At 42.3% G+C, this 21133-nt stretch overlaps 1 protein-coding gene across 1 annotated transcript in view; it reads left to right on the plus strand.

Moving 5' to 3' along the window:
- LOC147679608 (2'-5'-oligoadenylate synthase 1-like) overlaps positions 1–21133 on the plus strand; it is a 132860-nt gene that overhangs the window by 14369 nt on the left and 97358 nt on the right. The window contains exon 4 of the mRNA XM_086943181.1: positions 11626–11864. Within this exon, the coding sequence (XP_086799307.1) occupies positions 11626–11864 (239 nt within the window). The remainder of the gene's footprint in view (positions 1–11625; positions 11865–21133) is intronic.

Genomic DNA, 21133 nt, shown 5'->3' on the forward strand with positions numbered 1-21133 from the left:
CCTTCTTCTACCTTTTTCCATGTCACTCTTCCCCTGGTTTTCTCCTGTTTGCCATGGAAGAGCAGCAGACACCAACATAGGCAGTTGGGGGTGGGCTACAGTGTCTCCGGTTGTCACGTTTGCACTAACCTGGCAATCCAGATCCAGCTGAAGCAATGTTATTCTCCTCATCTCTCTGAATCCACTAATAACCGTGCAAAAATACTATGCATGTCAGCAGTAGACCATGGGAAAGGGAATGAGACAAGAGAGAGACAAACAGATACACTGGATATCTTCAGTCTGCCTGTTCTTACTACTGGGCTCATCCTGCTCTGCAGATGCATCAATATCTAAAACAAGAGTTAATTTGTTTAGTAACCATTATTTAAATTTAAAGTCTGTTACTGTTACTAATGATATACCACATGCATCTACTGCAGAAATTAATTTGTAACTTTAGGAAATCTCTCTGTCAGCTGCATTTTCCTTAAACATATTTGCATTTTTGAGGGGAACATTCATTTCTACGCGGTCTTTACACCGCACTACCTTTACAACATGGATGTATGACGTTACAATGCATACTTTTACAACGCATGCATTTACAATGCATTTTTAACAACGCAAGTACCATTACTACGCATGTTTTTACAACGAATACCATTAAAACGCGAAATAGTATTAGTGAAGGAAAAGTGCTATTACAACGAAAACAAATACAACGCATACCATTATAACGCAAAAAAATACAAATTCTAAAATTATTCTTAAAATATAGAAAAATAAATCCTGGCACGGGATACAGGGAAAGTAGGGGTTTAGGGTGGGGAAGTGTATTAAAAATGTAGAAAGAAACTAAATGTAAATATGCACATTTACCATTAAATTTAGCAAAATTAATACTCGAGTATTAAAATCAGTACTCAGGTATAAAAATAAGTATACGAATTCATAAAATATTATTTAAAATTAGAAAAATAAATCCTGGCACAGGATACAGGGAAAATAGGGGTTTTGGGTGGGGAAGTGTATTAAAAATGAAGAAAGAAACTAAATGTAAATATGCACATTTACCATTAAATTTAGCAAAATTAATACTCGAGTATTAAAATCAGTACTCAGGTATAAAAATAAGTACACGTATAATAAAAAATTAATCAGAAATGTGAGAATAAAATGCATGTCAATAGATTTAAAAGGAAACAAGATAAAAATGTAATAATAATACACGCGTAAAGGTATGTAATCTAGAAGGAAATGCACAACAAGTACAGAAACGCAACTTTAGAAACAAAGGCAAAACTGAGTCCTACAACAGTTTCAATGAAAATAACACCAACGAAAACAAACCAAAATGGTGGACGAAACGCAAATGAAAGTCGTGAATAACACACACATTAAAAGACGTAATTTAAATTATACGTTCTCACAGCAAATAAATCGTTTAAAAAATCAATTTCAAACAATACTTTTACCAAAAATTAAGGTGAAATACGTAAAAATCTATAAATACCAGTTAGACACCATTTTGAACTCAGTAGTCATTCTACTACCAGAGAGAGCAGTCGCAAACGATTAACCCTCTGACCTTTTGAGCTTATTGAATACTGATACCAAAAAGAGAGAAATCCAAAACATCAACCAAGTAAGTAATAATGAAAGCGAATATCGAAATAGCATAGAAATAACGAAAGAACTTTTTAGTAAGTCATCTGAAACATTTTTTTTTTAGAAAAACGAAAATACATTTCCTTCACTTAAAAACAACGTTTGAAGCACTTTAAGAGTAGGAAAATTTTGTAAGAATTTTTTTTGATATACACTTGTTTTTAAAAAAATATATTGAACATGATACTTTACAAACGTATTTTTACAACGTTTAAAATTAAAACTTACAAACCTCTCTTTAAAAAAGAGGTTTTATTGTTAAATAACGAAATAAATGAAAGCATATTGGTAAATATACTTTCAATATTTTTTTAACAGCAAACTGAATATTCGTAAAAAATGAAACATCATTTCTTTAAAGCATTTTACAAGAACAACCAGCAGAATAAATAATCAAGGAAAATAAGGTAAATAAAGCATACTATAATACCTTTGCATTTAATAAAATTTGCGGAAATGTAATATGACTTTGAAAATTACAAAGACGTTATATATATGAAAAGCAATGAAAGTATTTATCATCATTTTAATAAACAAAGGTTATAAAAACAGTAATTTTATTCCTCAACCAAAAAATAGGGATTTGATAAACAGTAAATAATATATTTTTTATATTTTGTACCCTCAACAGATAAAATTTCAATCGCAAAAAAAGAACCAAGCAACAAGACCATCAGAATACCAACAACAAATAACTGAAAAAACGAAGACCAAGAACCAACAGAGTGAATAAGCAAAGAAAATAAGGTAAATAAACAATAGTAAAATAAGTATAATTTTTAAAAATAAGTGATACTCTTGCTTGACGTTCACATTTTCTAAGCCATTTTAAAAATCCAAAGCAATAGAAGAAAAAGTTTTCTTTTTATGAAAAACAGGTTAAACTTCAACAACATTTTGAAATTAACGGAAATTTTTCTACTCAACAAAATCATAGGGTTATTTAAAATGGAAAATATCATGAAATATACATTTTGTACCCACTACAGATAAAATATAAAGCCGAAACAAAGAAGCAAAGCACTGAAAAATAACAAGAAGCCAAAGACCTCGAGCCAAAGAATCATTGCTAAAGGTAACTCTTAATAATTATTTGTAATAAACAAGAAAACCTAACACATGTGTCAGAAAATAAGTGTAAACATTTGTAAGAAAAGCCAGACAAATTTAAAAGAACTAAAAATAAGTTTTCATTCTTTTCGTCAAATAAAGAACAAAATTTTACAATTGAAAGACAGCAAAGAACATCAAACGAAAAATATCTTCAACCACAGAGAAAACCGAAACCCAAACAAATAAGGTAAAATGATAATATGTAAACTTATACCTAAATAGAGTGTAATTTACTACTTCATCTCCCAAAAAGTGCAGCAGTAATGTAAGTATTAATTAGTGTAAAGTGTAATTTACTATTCAAACTTCATGAAGATGTAGCAGTAGGATAAGTGTTGGATAATGTAAGTGTGTAAATTACTATTCCAACTCCAGGAAGGTGCAGCAGAATGAGAAAGTGTTGGATAGAGAAAGGATGTAAAATATTATTCCAACACCATAAAGGTGCAGCAGTAGAGTAAGTGTAGGAAAATGAAAGGGTGTAATTTACTAATTCAACTCTAGAGAGGTGTAGCAGTAGAGAAAATGTTGGATAGTGTAAGGGTATAGATTACTATTCTAACTCCAGGAAGGTGCAGCAGTAGGGAAAGTGTTGGATAGTGTAAGAGTGTAATTTTCTATTCCAACTCCAGGAAAGTGCAGCAATAGAAAAAGTGTTGGATAGTGTAAGAGTGTAAATTACTATACCAACACCATGAAGGTGCAGCAGTAGAGAAAGTGTTGGATAGTGTAAGAGTGTAAATTACTATTCAAACACCATGAAGGTGCAACAGTAAGGTAAGTGTTGGATAATGTCAGGTTGAAATTTACTATTCCAAGTCCAGGAAGATGCAGCAGTACATAAAGTGTGGAATAGTATAAGGATGTAAAATACTATATCAACACCATAAAGGTGCAGCAGTAGAGTAAGTGTAGAATAATGTAAGGGTGTAATTTACAAATCCAACTCAAGAGAGGTGCAGCAGTAGAGAAAATGTTGGATAGTGTAAGGGTATAAATTACTATTCTAACTCCAGGAAGATGCAGCAGTAGGGAAAATGTTGGATAGTGTAAGAGTGTAATTTACTATTCCAACTACAGGAAGGTGCAGCAATAGAAACAGTGTTGGATAGTGTAAGAGTGTAAATTACTATACCAACACCATGAAGGTGCAGCAGTAGCGAATGTTTTGAATAGTGTAAGGGTGTAAATTACTATTCAAACACCATGAAGGTGCAGCAGTAAGGTAAGTGTTGGATAATGTAAGGTTGTAAATTACTATTCCAAAATCAGGAAGATGCAGTAGTACAGAAAGTGTGGGATAGTATAAGGATGTAAGTTATTATACCAACACCATAAAGGTGCAGCAGTAGAGTAAATGTAGGATAATGTAAGGGTGTAATTTACTAATCCAACTCAAGAGAGGTGCAACAGTAGAGAAAATGTTGAATAGTGTAAGGGTATAAATTACTATTCTAAATCCAGGAAGATGCAGCAGTAGGGAAAATGTTGGATAGTGTAAGAGTGTAATTTAGTATTCCAACTCCAGGAAGGTGCAGCAGTAGGGAAAATGTTGGATAGTGTAAGAGTGTAATTTAGTATTCCAACTCCAGGAAGGTGCAGCAGTAGGTAAAGTGTTAGATAGTGTAAGAATGTAAATTACTATTCCAACTCCAAGAAGGTGCAGCAGTAGGGAAAGTTTAGGATAGTGTAAGGGTGTAAATTACTATTCAAACACCATGAAGGTGAAGCAGTAAGGTAAGTGGTGGATAATGTAAGGTTGTAAATTACTATTCCAAGTCCAGGAAGATGCAGTAGTACAGAAAGTGTGGGATAGTATAAGGATGTAAATTACTATACCAACACCATAAAGGTGCAGCAGTAGAGTAAGTGTAGGATAATGTAAGGTTGTAATTTACTAATCCAACTCAAGAGAGATGCAGCAGAAGAGAAAATGTAGGATAGTGTAAGGGTATAAATTACTATTCTAACTCCAGGAAGGTGCATTAGTAGGGAAAGTGTTGGATAGTGTAAGAGTGTAATTTACTATTCCAACTCCAGGAAGGTGCAGCAGTAGAGAAAGTGTTGGAAAGTGAAAGAGTGTAATTTACTATTCCAACTCCAAGAAGGTGCAGCAGTAGAGAAGATATTGGATAATGTAAGGGAATAATTTACTTTTCTAACTCCAGGAAGGTGCAATAGTAAAGAAAGTGTAGAATAGTGTAAGAGAGTAATTTACAATTCTAAGACCAGGAAGATGCAGCACTAGAGAAAATGTGGGACAGAGTAAATGTATCATTTACTATTAGAACTCAAGGAAAGTGCAATAAACGAAAAGGGAAAAAAGCATTCAAAATGTATATAGAATGAAACACTTCAAATTTATTTCTAAAAGCAAAATAATAACTATTTTTTTTTAATTCATTACAGAACATGTCCGCAGACCAAGCAGCAAAATACATTAAAAGCAGCAAAGGAAACCGTCTTCTGAGTTACAAAGGTTACATTTATTGCAAGGAAAGAATTTCAGAACCAAGGAGACATCGGAGGTGCGTACAATATCACTCATCCCATTGCTTAGGCAGAGCGGTTACACTCTGAGAAACAGTTGTTAAAACATCTGAGCAAAACCACTCTGCCTCAGCAATGGAGATTGAAGTAAGAGAAACCATCAACGAAATGAAAGACATTGCATGCACCTCCAATGCCTCCACTGGTACAATTTTAAGGGAAGTAGCACAACATGTACCTGATCACATTGCTAGCAGTATGCCCATAATACCAAATCTGAGAGGAATAATTCAACGTAAAAGACAGGCAAGTAACCCACAACCACTCACACCACACACATTCTCTGACATTGTCATTCCTCCTGAACTCTCTCTTTCTATTTCTAATGAACCATTTATCATGCATGACAACCAAAACCCTCAGAAACGAATAATCATCTTTAGCACATCCCCTAACCTTTTTAAGTTAGAAAATAGTGATATTTGGATGATGGATGGAACGTTTAAAAGTACGCCCCATCCATTCACCCAAATATACACTATCCATGCTAAAATTAACCATACAGTAGTACCCCTAGTATACAGTTTGCTGCCTGATAAGCAATCCACAACATACACTGAACTTTTAACAGTGATAAAATCTAAAACATCAAACAAAAGTCCTAGGAAGATAATTATTGATTTGGAATTCGCAATGATTAATATTATAACCAAAATGTACACGGATACCCAAATTCAGGGATGTTTTTTCCATTTTTCCCAGGCAATTTGGCGTAAGATACAAAAAACATCCCTAGTTGAGGAATACATATCAGACAGCAAACTACAATTTGAACTAAAAAAACTAACTGCACTTTGCTTTGTACCTCCTGAAAGTGTAGACGAATACTACACTGCAATTACTGAATCTGACTATTTTACAACAAATGAAGAAAAATTGGCACCTCTGTTAAATTATTACGAAGACACATGGATTGGACATCTAAGCAGGTCGGATCGCAGGAGGAAGCCACGTTTCCATGTGGAGTGGTGGAACTGCTACACGACCTGTTTAGAAGGAGAGGCAAAGACAAATAATGCCATAGAGGGATGGCACAACTCCTTCAGCCAAACAGTCGGAAAACCACACCCAAATTTCTATCATTTCTTGAAAACTTTGAGGAAGGAGCAAAGTTTTCAAGAAATGAGAATTTCACAAGCATTAACAGGTAGTCTGAACCCACGCATCTCTAAAAGATCTAAAGAAATGTCTGAACGACTATTGGCTATTTTACAACAGTTTTCGTTGTGCGTGGCTTCTGACTACCTAGATAATGTTGCACACATACTACACTACTAACTCCCAACCACATTATTACTTGCCTGTTTTGCCCTAAATTAAATTATCTAATTACAATTGACATTTTTCTAAACTATTTTTTACTTAATTTAAAGTCGGATCACCTTACCTTAGAAGTCTTCTTTTTTCAATCTTTTTCTTCTTTAATCCAAAGGAAAACCATGCTTGTATTGTAATCCATTAAAATACACAAATGTTTTCCAAAAAAAAGTATTCCATTTTGAAGATCGATTTACCACCATAAAAAACGCCATTAAAAAATCTTCTCCAAATCAAAACAAACAACAACTCCAAAAAGAATTTAAAATAAATTTGGTTCCATCTTCCCGTTTAGAAAAGCAGAAAATCCGGAAAACAGATGATTCGATCCATCTTCTTCTCTGAGTCGTAATCTGCAGTCCATCCAAAAAGCCAAAACCATCCAAAGCAATCCAAAAGAAATTTTTCAACGTATCCAAAGCGCCCCATGTAAAACGATGAATTTTCTCCGTTCCAAAACCCATGTTCGTAAATCGATCATTTTAATTCTTCCGAAGTAAACCATATTTTTCGATATCGCCTAAATACAAACAAATATACATATTTTACTAATATAAAACATAGTTACAGTAAACATTACTATAATGTTTTACATAAACATGATCCGACGAAGACATACAATAACAATGTGATTAGATGCAAATAATATATTATTTCAACCGTAAAATATAACTATGCTAATACTACCTATACTTTCCTTGCATTAAATAACTTTCTATACATTATTTAAAAATGAAAAACAACTATTATAAGTTTCCTACCTGAGCGCAGATCTTCATGCTTCTTCTGTATCCAGCGACGATCAACAATATGGCTGCTTACGCATTTGACGTTGACGCGATTACGTGATCAAAAGCTGCAAAAAAAGAAAAAGGACTATTACTGAACATTTCATGTATATTATATTTATATTATTAATTATTTTTAAAACTATTACACAAGTTTCAATAAAAATTTTGAAAGTACAGAAAATTATTAAAAATTATTTTTTATTTTCTAATAAATATTTTTCATATTATAACAAACAAAAATGTTTCATGTGAATTCTTTTTCAAAATGTATTTAATAAAAACAAAGACTAACTTATGTATTTTATATTTGATAAATTATTAAATAATGTACATACCTTTTGCAAACTCCCATTTGCCTGATTTATATGCCCCATACGTACCAACAAGCTTCTACTTTCCTTACCGCGGGATTCACATAGAGAACCATAGAAATAAATGTAGGACATACCTTTTCATTGAAAACAATGTAAAATCGTGGGAACTTTTTTAAAGTTGATAATTTCGATTGTAATAAAATAATTATAATTAAATTTAAAAAAATCCTACTTTTCTAAAATAACACTAAATTATTATAATTACTCTAAAATTATTTTTTAGCAAAATACCTATATTATTTTTTTATAAATAATAAAATTTAAAAATTAACAAAATGTAAACTAAACCCTTTAAATTCCCCTTTACCCCATATCCCAAACATAACCCTGAACCCTAAAAAATACTCCTTTACATCATAACCCAAACCTAACCTTGAACCCTAAAAATACTCCTTTAACCCATAACCCAAACATTGCCCTGTAACCTTTAAATACCCCTGTACAACATAACACAAACCTAGCCCTGAACCCAAAATAAACCCCTGCACCCCATATCCCAAACCTAGCCCTGAACCCTAAAAATCCCCCTGCACCCCATAACCCAAACCTAGCCCTGAACCCTAAAAATACCCCTGTAACCAAAACCCAAACTTAGCCCTAAACCCTAAAAATACCCCTGTAACCAAAACCCAAACTTAGCCCTGAAACCTAATCCAACCCCTGTACAACATAACACAAACCTAGCCCTGAACCCTAGACCCCATAACCCAAAACTAGCCCTGAACCCTAAAAATACCCCTGTACCCCATAACCCAAACCTAACCCTGAACCCTAAAAATACTCCTTTATCCCATAACCCAAAGATTGACCTGTGTCCTTAAAATACCCCTGTACAACATAACACAAACCTAGCCCTGAACCCAAAATAAACCCCTGCACCCCATATCCCAAACCTAGCCCTGAACCCTAAAAATCCCCCTGTACCCCATAACCCAAACCTAGCCCTGAACCCTAAAAATACCCCTGTAACCAAAACCCAAACTTAGCCCTGAACCCTAAAAAAAACCCTGTACAACATAACACAAACCTATCCCTGAACCCTAAAAATACCCCTGTATCCCATAACCCAAAACTAGCCCTGAACCCTGAAAATACCCCTGTACCCCATAACCCAAACCAAACCCGGAACCCTAAAAATACCCAAACACCCCAAAACAAATACTTCAGTACCCCAAAACAAATACTCCTATACTCATAATTAGTTTTTTAAATTACTTAAATTAATATATTTAATTTATTTAATAAAAGTACATAAATTAATATATTTATTTATTTTTAATAATAAATAAATTAAATAAAAAATATGATAAATTAAAAAATTATATACTTACCTATACTTACGTTGTAATGGCATGCGTTGTAATAGCATCTGCTATATAATGTCATGCGTTGTAAAGACATGCGTTGTAATGGTTCCTGCGTTGTAAAAGTTGCGTTGTAATGGTAGTGCGTCGTAAAAGTTGCGTTGTAATAGCTGTTTCCCTTACAACACTGCTTTAACAATGCAAGTCGTTACCACGACTTGCGCTGGAGGGCCCTCTAGGCTAAGGAATAGTAGATTTACTATTCCAACACCTTCCCTACTGTACGTAGGCTGGTGTTGGAATAGTAAATCTTACTATTCCTAAGTCCAGCACCCTACAGCGCAGGTCGTGGTAACGACTTGCGTTGTAAAACCAGCGTTGTAATGGTAGTGCGGTGTAAAGACCGCGTAGTAACATCATAAATCCCATTTTTAACCACTGGGCAGTTTTCTCCTAAAGTACAAATTGGGTTCTAAACTTTATGTGCCTCTCCTTAAACATAAAACCCGTTTTCACTGTTTAATTGGCAAATTGGAGAGCTTTGTATATCTGGTGTACGGTGTGCACACTTTAAATCACACAGCAAAGACAGTCAAAATGTCACAGTCTAAATGTGAGAAGCAAAAAAATCACATCTGCTGCAAACTCAGCGATATGAGTGCAAGAAACTCTATGTAGTACTCAAACTAGCACCGTGTGTCAGAAGTAAAGACAAAATCACATTTACTTTTAAAAAGCCAGAAATCAGTACCATTGACACCTCTTCCTCTTGGAAGGGGAGAAAGCATCGCTGACCAAAATATTTCCAGGAACAGCTACCTGTTATTGTGGTCTTATGATACTTGCCACCCACACGGGCGGGAGTGGATGTGGTCAAGTGGGGTGCGGTTTTATTTCATCCTCTGGTAGCTGAAGTCAGCTGGCTTAGGAGGAGTTCAGACAGAGAGCCAGAGGAAGCTCAGTCAGGCTTTCATCTGCCGTTTTGGATTATAGTAGCACACAGAACTCTGGAATATTGTTTAGAAATAAAGTGGCCAGGAGGGAAAGGAGTTGAGTAATAGTAATTGTGTAATTTTCTTTTCCATACTCTGTCAGTACAGATGACAGTCAAGCGACACAGAAACGGGGTTGTCGGGCTCTGGACAAATGAATTCTTATTATCAACCATCAAAGCTCACACATGACACACTCTTAGGACCTGAAGTCCATTGTGGTAAGCCTTAAAACTCAACTGAAGCAAGGGTGTATAGACCTATGGATTAAGCTGACGTGTTTTCTTCAGAAGGACATGGCTCCAGAAAGGGATTGATTCCAGGTGTAGTAGAGAAAAGCAGTTTGGTCAATTGCACTCATTCTCTTCTTGCCTGTCATATCAAACACTGACCTTTTATTTATTGGGGGAGACCTCCTGCATGGTCGTGATGCCTTGGGAGCCCAAGCACCTAGAACCACTGGTCCACCATCTATTGGGTCTGTTGAACAATTTTGAGTCCCAGGTGCAATTGGTGAACTCTCTCTTGGACTGGGTACAGTAGGAACTTCTCCCTGCCATCTTCAGAAGAGGTCTTCCTCACTCTCTCCTGGATCATTAATGGCCAGGTCCACTTACCTATCTATTTTGGCCTATTGAGGTTGAGGCTGGACTCTCATTCTTTCACCAAGAGCAGATGCTCCTGCTCCCCTCTTCTCTTTTTAGACCTTTGTTCAGAGGAGGAAGATGAGAAAGGCTGGGTTACGTGCCTATATTTCCTGGGATACAGCCTACTCCACCTGAATTTTCTGGCCTCCTTTATCAGGGCCATGAGCACATACCTTGATGCTTATTTGGTGGTCAACCATGTCCCTTGCGTGAGTCAACTGGTCCTATTTAAATTGGGGTGGTACAAGACAGATCCACAGGGCCATCCTGGGTGGAAGCTGGTGGGATACCCATTTCAGGCCACTCTGCTGCTTAGGTAACTCCATCCAACTTTGCTGTTTACTACTGGTTGAAGGTGAGAAGGTTGAAGGTGAGAAGAAGAGTTCCTAGACTTGTGGGGCATTTAATCTGAAGTGGGTGTTCTTTTCATTCAGGATTTAGAGAGCAGGCATGCCACCATGGTATAGCCACAATTAAAGGACTGGGATGAGGAAGGGTTTGAGGAGTTAATGGAGATAAGAGTTGGCTGAAATCTATATTAGTCTGATTACCCTTCCTGGTTCCAGTACTTACAGTTTTCTCTCTACCCCTTAGGATTATTTTGATCCAACATATACTCAAGTGGTTGTGGGGCTCTGCCTCTTATGGGACCATCCAAAGGAATAAGAAGGGCCTAAAGTGGAGCAGTAGAGAAAAGCTCTGAATGTTGGGCTGGTATCTGAGTGTTGTGGCTGCGCAGTAGGTACTGGGTCAAGTAAGGGATACTGGTGAAATGAAGCTTAGCTGTAAGTATGTGGCTGTTTTGTGCACACTTTTTCTAGTGAAGTTCTTTGGGTAATGTGGAACCAGCTGAATCTCTGTACTAATTCATATTTTCCTTCTATCAGTATGTTAAAAGCAAATGCGAGGGCCAGTCCGTGCCACACAAGTATGCCCTGGAGCTGTTAACCATCCACGCCTGGGAGCAGGGCAGCTGGGCTCAGGACTTCCGCATTGAGCAGGGCTTTTGCACCCTTATGAAACTGCTCTGTCAGCCTCAGAAACTCTGCGTATACTGGACGAAGTACTACGACTTTGAGGACCCGACCGTCGGGGAATATGTCAGGAAGCAACTGAAGAAGCCCAGGTCAGACCCTGACACAACCACACTGTCCATTCTCAATATGTCCATTCTCATGTCTCATTCTCTTTCTCCTGTCTTTCTCTGCCTCTCTGGGTAATGAGTTTGTCTATCTTTTTCCTTCGTTGTCTTCCTAATTGTCAGTATTTGCTTCAGTCTTCCTTCTTCACTCTGCATTTATGATAGATAGGAGTTTTATGCTCATTGCCCTCTCTAAGGGGGAGAGACCCAGCCAGTGTAGGAGTTTGAGCATTGATAGGAGTGTTCTACTCATTGTCCTCTCTAAGGTTGCGAGACACAGCCAGTGTTATGTGACACTAGTTCAGCTGAAGGGGATTGGTGTTAAAGTGCTTTCTGAGGAGTTTTCACCAGGTTTCCTATCCTGGTGTACATATGTAATTAGTGTGCTCAACCTGAGTGCGTAGAGATCCTGAGCATACATCTGGATGCCTGGATAGCTGCCTCTGGGACTGGGTGGTATCTGCTTGCAGAGGAAGCCACAACATGACCCTCATACTATGCACCGATGCTCTAATAAACATGCAACACAGTAACATACCAAGCAGTACACGTGCATTATCTGTCCCTAGAGTACACAGATTTGGAAAACAATCAGCTACATTTCATTACTATAGGTCAACGCGTAGTAAAAGTAAAAAATCAGTTGTCTCTAATTTCCCAAGAGTGAGCTTTTACCTAAAGTCTGGGTCTGTTGGTGCACGTGGTTGGTGTAGACCCTTTGTTGCAGGCAGTGCTTAATTTGTAAACAAATAAGTGCCAGGGCTCTCATCAATGGGCCACTGCAGTTTGCAGCACCCATTGCCCCTGTCATTTGGCCAGTGATAGTAAAACCACAACTACTAATCATCACACTCCTACAAGTGTGGCATTTCAGACTATTCAAGGCCCCAAAAGCTATAAGAATAGCTTGGTCGGCAGGAAATAGTCTTTTTTAATGTATATTGAAATCACAATTAACTGTTGCCATCTCTAAATTAGCCAGACATCGCCACCTTGTGGCAGACTGTCACAAGCACCGGTGTTGATAATTAATTGTGCTGAGCACCGGAAACCATCAAATTAAGCACTGGTTGCAGGACGAAAGTGAGTGGAGTCTAGCGTGGCTGAGGTGATTATACACAGGCTATGAGGACTGTGGTCACGCGGAGAGTGGAAAGGAGAGTGATTTTGGGCCTGCTTTAAGACTATTGGCAGTGGATTTCAAGTTAACCAATATCCGACCCCCAAGGCAGTACAGCAGGTACGTGGGGTAAGGAGAGGTGTTTTCTTGCAGGCACTCTGGGAGCTAGGATAACAGTTCTGACAGTGGGGCTGTTTACAGAGCTACAAGTAGTGACTGGTCAGCAAGTGGGAAAGGATGAAAGCATGTAGCAGTTGCTGAGTCGGCAGGCTGGGAATGCAGTCTCTCTCCCTCAGTTCAAAGAAATAGCTAGAGTCCTTGGACAGTGCTGGTGGAATCAACAAAGAATGGGTTGACAGACATGAGTCCCACCAAACCACACTGCCTGAGACTAACTTTCCCCCCACTGGCATGCTTTCTTCTTCTGCTGGGTGAAAGGGGTTCATTCCATTTTCTCTCTAGTCGAACACTGATGGAAAACAAGCATTTGCAATGCAATAGGTCTCGCATTAGGAAAGTTTGAGCTATTGGTATTGTAAATGACACATTTTTGATTGATGTGTTGGTTTTGAAAATAGCGAAATTAATAGCTTTGTCATTTACAATGCCAATAGTTATAACTTTCGCAAATGTGACACCTATAGCATTTGTAATGCAATATGTGTGGTATTTATGTGACTTAGATGTATTGATATTACAAATAACAATGGCTTTTAATTTTTTTAATAATTTATACTTTTTTTTTTTTTTTTTTTTTTTTTGCGCAAGACCTTTATTGAAAATCAAGCATTTGACACAGCATGAGCCTACAACCCTGAGGCCGGCTCGCTACGTTTATTCCATTAACCATCATTGTGGTCGACTGTTACATATGTCGCAGAATATTGCAGGGTATCGTATGTATGGTTAATAGCTGGCATTAGAACTGAGTCTCACTTTTTCTCTTTTAATAACAAGAACAATAAAACAACATACCCCAATTCAGACCGTACAGTGTAATCTTAATGTACTACCTAGCAGTAGTGTTGACATACTTAGGTTCCCCCCCTTCCCGCCGTCATCTCACACCCGTCCCATCAGCACTCATGCAGTCCTGCAACCCGTTCAGTCCATGGGTGGAAGTTCCTCATCATCCTGCAGGGAGGTTAGATAATCCTCCAGATAAACCCACATATTTTTTGGTCGCGACTTAACTGGCAACAGTTCTTCATAAGTTTGTAACTTGTCACGACAGGTGGACATGTCATGCAACCATGTTTTTAACTTCGGCACTTTGCGACTATGCCAGCATTGTGCCACTTGTCTCTTAGCCAATAAGAGTGCTATCGCACAGAACTTCCTCTTCAAGGCCCTGAACTGCGGTACTATCCCCAGTAAGCAGACTTTGGGTGTACAGTGTACCTCCTCCTCCAGCATAACAGATAAAGTGGCAGTTACCTCCCCCCAGTATCCTTCCACCTTGGCGCAGTCCCACGCCAAATGTGCAAAGCCCGCACCTTCCTGGTTACACCTTTTACATCTGTCCTCCTCCTGAAGCCCAAATTTGAACAATTTCTCTGGTGTGTAATACACTTGATGGAGGAATTTAAAGTGAATTAACCTCAGATTACCATTTGGTGTAAGTATCTGTGTCAGAGCGCATGCGCTAGCCCATTCTTCATCAGACAATGGTGTGTCCAGTAGTGCATCCCACCGCCCCTTCGCCTTCAACACTTGTCCGTCTAGTTCCGATTGTGCGGCTGAATACAGCCTAGACACCAGGTGTGACAAATCATTAGTTGTGATTAACAGTTGCAGTGGTGCAAGGCATTCCGGCTCCGAAGGGAACGTAGGGTAGTGCTCCCTCAGGGCTCTAGTGAGTCTGAAATATGTGAAGCGAAACATGGATGTTTGGTTATGAACATAACCCAGTTTGTCTAAGCCCACGAACTCGCCATCTTGGAACACGTCCCCTATCCTATCAATACCAGCTTTGGCCAGTAGAGACATTCCGACGCTTTCCCCAGTTACCGAGAGCTCCTGGTGATGATGTAGCATCATGGCTGGCGCATATAGTGGGGTCTTGTGTGCTAGGTGCCCTAATCTATGCCAGGCTTTGACCGTAGCATCCACCGTGTTGATATCTCTAGCATGCAGCGGGGGGCGGGTGTGTGAGATTATTGCTGTGAGTGGAATAGGGTGTGCGTCGCTCTCCTCTATAGCGGTGTGAGTGAGGTATGGAACTGCGTGATACCAATACGCCGCATACTGTGCCTGTGCGCACAGGTAGTACAGGAGGAAGTCAGGTACTCCGAAGCCGCCCCGTGCAAGTGGAAGTGTCAGAGTCCGCAAATCCACACGGGCCTGTTTACCCGCCCAAATCAAGGTCCGCACCAGGGAGTTTATGTGTCGGAAGACAGCCTGCGGCGGAGTGATTGGTATGTAGTTAAACAGGTATAGTAGCTTGGGCAGTATGTTCATTTTGACAATCGCTATCCTGTCTGCCAATGAAAGGGGCAGATGTATCCAACGTTTTACCCTGTCCTCCAGTTTCGACAGCACCGCTCCGTAGTTTGCCCTAAGCACCTCATCCGGATCCCTGTGGTACATGACCCCTAGGTATCTGATAGGGTCCTGTTGCCATCCCAGCGGAAAGTCCACCACAAACGTAGAAGTGGTGTCCGTGAGGGGTATTATAGATGATTTGGACCAATTTATGGCCAGACCCGAATGCCCCCCGAACCTTATGTATTCCCTGAGTATGGCGTTCAAGTGAGTCTCCGGGTCCCGGACGTATAGCAACATGTCGTCCGCATATAAGGATATGTGAAGCGGCCTGGCTATGAAGTGCAGTGCCGATTCCTTGTAGTTCTGTCGTATCAGACATGCCAAAGGTTCTAGTGCTAACGCAAATAATAGCGGCGAGAGTGGGCAGCCTTGCCGCGTCCCTCGCTCAATCGCAAATTGCTCCGAAATATACCCATTGATTCTGACCCTGGCATTTGGTTGCGTGTAAAGCAGGGTGACCCATTGCACAAAACGTTTAGGGAACCCCATTCTATTGAGGACAGTGATCATATACCTCCATTCAATGGAGTCAAATGCCTTCGCTGCGTCTAACATGACCGCTACAGCTTTGACTAAAGGTTGCAGATAGTGCGATAGTGCAAATAGAGTCCGGGTGTTATGTGCTGTCGATCTTGAGGGTACAAAGCCGGACTGGTCTGGCAGCACCAGACTGGTCATCAGTGGTGACAGGCGCTTGGCTATAAGCTTCGCAAGAATTTTCGAGTCTACGTTTATTAAGGATAGTGGTCGGTACGAGTCACATTCCTCCGGATCTTTAGATGGTTTCAGGAGAGCGATAATCATGGCTTCGCGTAACGTGGGGGGGAGCATGCCTTTCTCAAAGGAGGTGCCATACATATCTACTAAGTGTGGCGCCAGGATGTCTGCATATTGTTTGTAAAATTCCGGGGTGAACCCATCCGGGCCAGGTGCCTTGCCATTCGGAAGTGAGCCTATGATTTCTGTAACCTCATCTGCCGTGATAGGCCTTGCTAAGTACTCCCTGTGCGCATCTGACAGCCACCCTATCGCCACATCGTGCAGGTATTCATAGGTGTCATCTGCCGGAGCAGTGGGCTGGGATTTGTACAGGGATCCGAATGAATTAACAAAGCATTTCAGGATGTCATTAGCATGGGTTTGTGTGTCACCCTCCCCGTTCTTCACCCTAAGGATCGCAGTCGGGCCGCGACCTGTACAGATCTTCCGAGCTAAGACAGCCCCCGGTCTACCTCCTTCCCCAAAGGCTCTAGCCACATGTGTGCGGTTTAAATATTTCATTTCAGAGTCTAGAAAGGTCTCGTGTTCTGTGTGTATTTCGCGGAGTTTGGCCAGGTGTATGATATCCTGAGTGGACTCATATAGGGATTCCAGGTCTCTCATTTGCTGTTCACACCTGCGTATCTGAGTTCTAATATCCTTCAGAACCCCCACTGTGGTGCTAATACAGACCCCTCTTACCGTGGCCTTGAATGCCTCCCAGAGGATGCCAGGGTCATCTGTCGATGGGGCATTAAGGTCAAAGTAATCTTTAATCGCCTTCTTAATCGTGTCTGCATAAATTGCATCAGTTAGAGCACGTGCGTTAAAGCGCCACTGGAAGGGGGGAGGCGCGTATCGTGGAATGTCCAGCTGCAGGAGGACAGGATTGTGATCAGATAGCGTGCGAGGGAGCACCTGTAGGTGTCGCACCCATAGTGCCAGGTCAGAGGAGCCCAGCCAGTAATCCAGCCTGGACCAGCTGTTGTGGGAACCGTTAATATGCGTGGCCCCAGGCGCGTCGGTGTTCCTCAACCTCCAAAGATCCTCTAGACCCAGATCCTTCATCATGTGACCCATCATTGTGCATGAGTGTTTGTGCTGTTCCACCGAGTTAGCTGAACGGTCCAAACCGTCACGTAGTGTCACGTTCCAATCACCACCACACAATATATGTGCGCTATTGTGTTTCTGTAGGTGTCCCCATACCTCCCTGAAGAAATCCGGGGCGTCTGTGTTAGGACCGTATACATTCAGAAATGTCACCCTCTGCCCCCTCAATGTACCTGATACAAGTAGAAACCTGCCTGACGGGTCCTGTGTTACTGTGTGATTCACGAAGCCCACCCCTCGTTTCACCAAAATGATCACCCCTCTAGAGTAAGAAGAGTACGAGGCCCTGAAAACCTCCTCCGCCGGCTTGCCCCCAGCTGTGCATGCGAGTGCGGGGCCAGGTGAGACTCCTGTAGGAACGCTATATCCACATTCCACCTCGTCAGACTTGCAAAAATCTGCCGTATTTTACGTGGCTGTGAGAACCCTCTAATGTTCCAGGTTAGAACGTTTAAACTGTGTCTACCCGCCTCCCTGGTCCCCATCAAAGGCCAATGACATAAGGCACGAGCGCTCATCACAGATCAATTGCATAGGGATTGGTAGTATCCCCCTTTTAGTTGCTCCAGTCGACCCAGCAGCAGCCGGGACTAACTTGGAACTAGCACAAAAAGACATTACACATTCTGTCGGTCTAACAGTACAATCATACATCCCACCCCCCCTGAACCCACCCACTCCAGCAACCCCAACCTGCCGAAGCCAGTCCCATCCAGTGCACCAATCCAGAACTCCCATAACCAGTAATACAGTGCCCAGAACCAAACTTTTATTGGGTAATACCCTTGTAGAGGTCCGCCAGGGGCACAACTCACCACCTGGTGTACAGGTGTGGGCGATGCTAAAGAAGCTGTATGAAACGCAGTTCAGGTGAATACTCGCCGTCCCTCCCCCACCCCCCGAACAACCAACAACAAAGCCACTGGCTTAGCAACATGTCTGGTACAATGCGTCTCCAGTGCAATTACAACAGTTAATCATCAAGGCACAGAATCCCTCTCCTCCCACCCGCAACGCTCGCCGCTCAGAGTGCATTGGGGATCTCTCACAGTCAGTGACGGAGGCGTCCCATAGTCAAAACATATTGGGCAGAGCACAGCAGACAAGGGGGGAGTTCTCGCCACTCGCGTACTAGCCTGCATAGAGTAATCGCCACAGGGTATTAGTGTCTCTCAGTTGTGTACGCCAAGATTGCCTTATGTAATGTGCATGTGTCGTGATGCATTCACAGTACAAAGTTAGTAGTGAGCCGCATCTCCGATCAGAGGCCTCTTAGCCCCAACAGGACCTCTTCACCCAGACTCACCGTGCATGTTGAATCAACCCCACTACCGGTCAACTGGAAAACAAGTTCAAGCAGGCTAGCGAGTGCGGAGATTAAAGTCTATGCTAAAACGCATGATCGGTAACTTAACTGTACACTCACCAGTGGCATACCATGGAACAACCCCTCATTGTTAGTCCGAGTCTCGTCGTGGTTCATTTTGCGAATTGTCCCTGATCTCTCGTTGAACCCTTTTGACAAATTCTTGTGCTGCTTTAGGTGTCGGTAGTACTGTCGCTTTCTCCTTCCACACCACCCTGAGGCGTGCTGGATACATCATGGAGTAGACAATGTTCAACTCACGCAATTTGGCCTTCACTGCAGTATATTCTTTCCGGGCCTGCTGGACCGCAACTGTGTGGTCCGGGTAAAATTCCAAGGTGTTCCCTTGATGCTGGATCTTCCCTTTCTCTCTTGCTAGCCGAAGGATTGTGTCCCTGTCGCGGTAGTTGAGGATACGCGCAACAATCGGTCTCGGCGTGGTACCGGGCGGTGGTTTTGGGGCCAGAGACCTATGAGCACGCTCCACGATGAAGAGGGGCGACAGGGCCTCGGCTCCGAACAGATCCTTGCACAGTGTTTCCACGTAGGTTTCCATGCGGCCTGTGTTGGTGGACTCCGGCAGGCCCGTGATCCGTACGTTGTTGCGCCTCGAGCGCGCTTCTAAATCCTCCTCCTTCGCCCTGATAACCTCCAGGAGCCTTTCCATATCTGCGCATTTTGAGGTGGAGGCCCGCGCCTCATCTTCAACCGCGGATATTCGTGTTTCGGCCTCATCCAGTCTCTCTCCATGCTTTTCCTGTCGCGCTGCCATGGTGTCCATTCTGCAAGTTAAGTTGTCCAACTTGCCATTAATATCCTGTAGGTTCGATTGTATCGCTAGCAGGATCTTTTCAATGTTGTTATTGGGCGCCTGACCTGCCTCTTCCTCCAGCACCCCATCTGCGTTTTTTTCGTCTCAAAGGGCAGCTTCTGTTGGTGTTTGTCTGGCTTGCCCATGCTTGCGGGTGGGGAGGTCGCCTTCCTGCACGTGGACCCCGATGCCCTCAGCCGTCTGGTCGCTGACGCCGTGTTGAACCCCACTCTTGGGGCGATCGCCGCCTAAAAGATCGTCACAGCGCTGAAAGCTCCGGGCGAGGGCGACACTCCCCCGGTCGTGAGGCAACGTGACCGAAGGCCGGCTGTTTGCTGACCGCACCGCCGTCTAACAGGCTCCCTCCACTTAGTTGGCAGGTGTCCCCTCAATCGTGCAGTGAAAGTGTCCCAGTGTGGCAGCTCGCCGGGCAGAGGATATCCCAGGCCTCTCTGACCCCACAGGTGGCGTGTCGTCGCAATATGGCCAGCACACTCCCTCTCCACTCAGTGTTTTAGGCAGGCAGCCATCACCGCAGGTGAGTCGTTTCCGCAGGCCTAACGCATGCCAGGTCGTTGTCTCTCCGTACAGCCTACGCGGGCCTGCAATTCCGGGGTCTGCGAGCGTCCAACCAAGAGGGGCCGTCTCGCACGTGGTCGCCAGTAAGGACACGTTATTCACAGCAGTCACCAACCCTGGCTCAACAACATGAAGATGCCTGCTCTCATGGGCTGATGGGGTCGGGCAGTGGCGGCCACAGGTCTCCGAGGTATGGGCGAACCCACGCAGATCTTCAGGCAGCACCGGCAATCGCAGACTGTCCGCTGCTCATAACGCTCACCGCCAGTAGCCAGCACCACCCACCCTGCAGGAGCGTGTGTATGCCTCCCTCTCCTCTAGCGCTCCGCACCGTTCTCCACGCTGGGCGCTCCTCAGCTTGCTGGTCTCCCCTCCGCTGTGTCAGGCTACCGCCAGTGTCTCGGCACTGCCACCGGAGTTGGGGATTATTCGATTATGCCCGCGTTTTTCGAGTCGCGGCCGCCATCTTGTCAGGCAGTGTCACCATCGCCTGAACGTGGGTCTCTGGCGCACCGCAGCGCGACAATTGTTGATGCAGGGGCAGTGGGGAGGCCAGTCTTCAGAATCCTACCTCCGCCACGTTTCTTCGCTACTGGACAGTAGAGTGGTGACTGTCCTCCGCCCGGTTGCTGTGTGCACGTCCCAGCGCGGCGGCCATCTTGTCAGGCGTCCGGACCTCTCGCCACGGTCATCTGCAAATTTCAGGGTAATCGCTGTCCGCCGGGGGTTGTTCCTCAACGCGTTATGTGCTCCACCATTTCACACACCTTTTTTTGCGATCGAGGGGTCGGTGGCTTGGGTGAGATCGGCGACATTCACCATAGTTGGCGATCGCCCGGCGGAGCCGCTTCTCAGGCAGCCATGTCGCCGTGCGCCCCCTAGCGCCTCCAATAATTTATACTTAAATAAAAGTTATTGTAATTTATAATGGCAACAGCTTAAACTTTTGTAAATAACTT

Source organism: Lissotriton vulgaris, chromosome 11, assembly GCF_964263255.1.
Source record: "Lissotriton vulgaris chromosome 11, aLisVul1.2, whole genome shotgun sequence".
Classification (NCBI taxonomy): Eukaryota; Metazoa; Chordata; class Amphibia; order Caudata; family Salamandridae; genus Lissotriton; species Lissotriton vulgaris.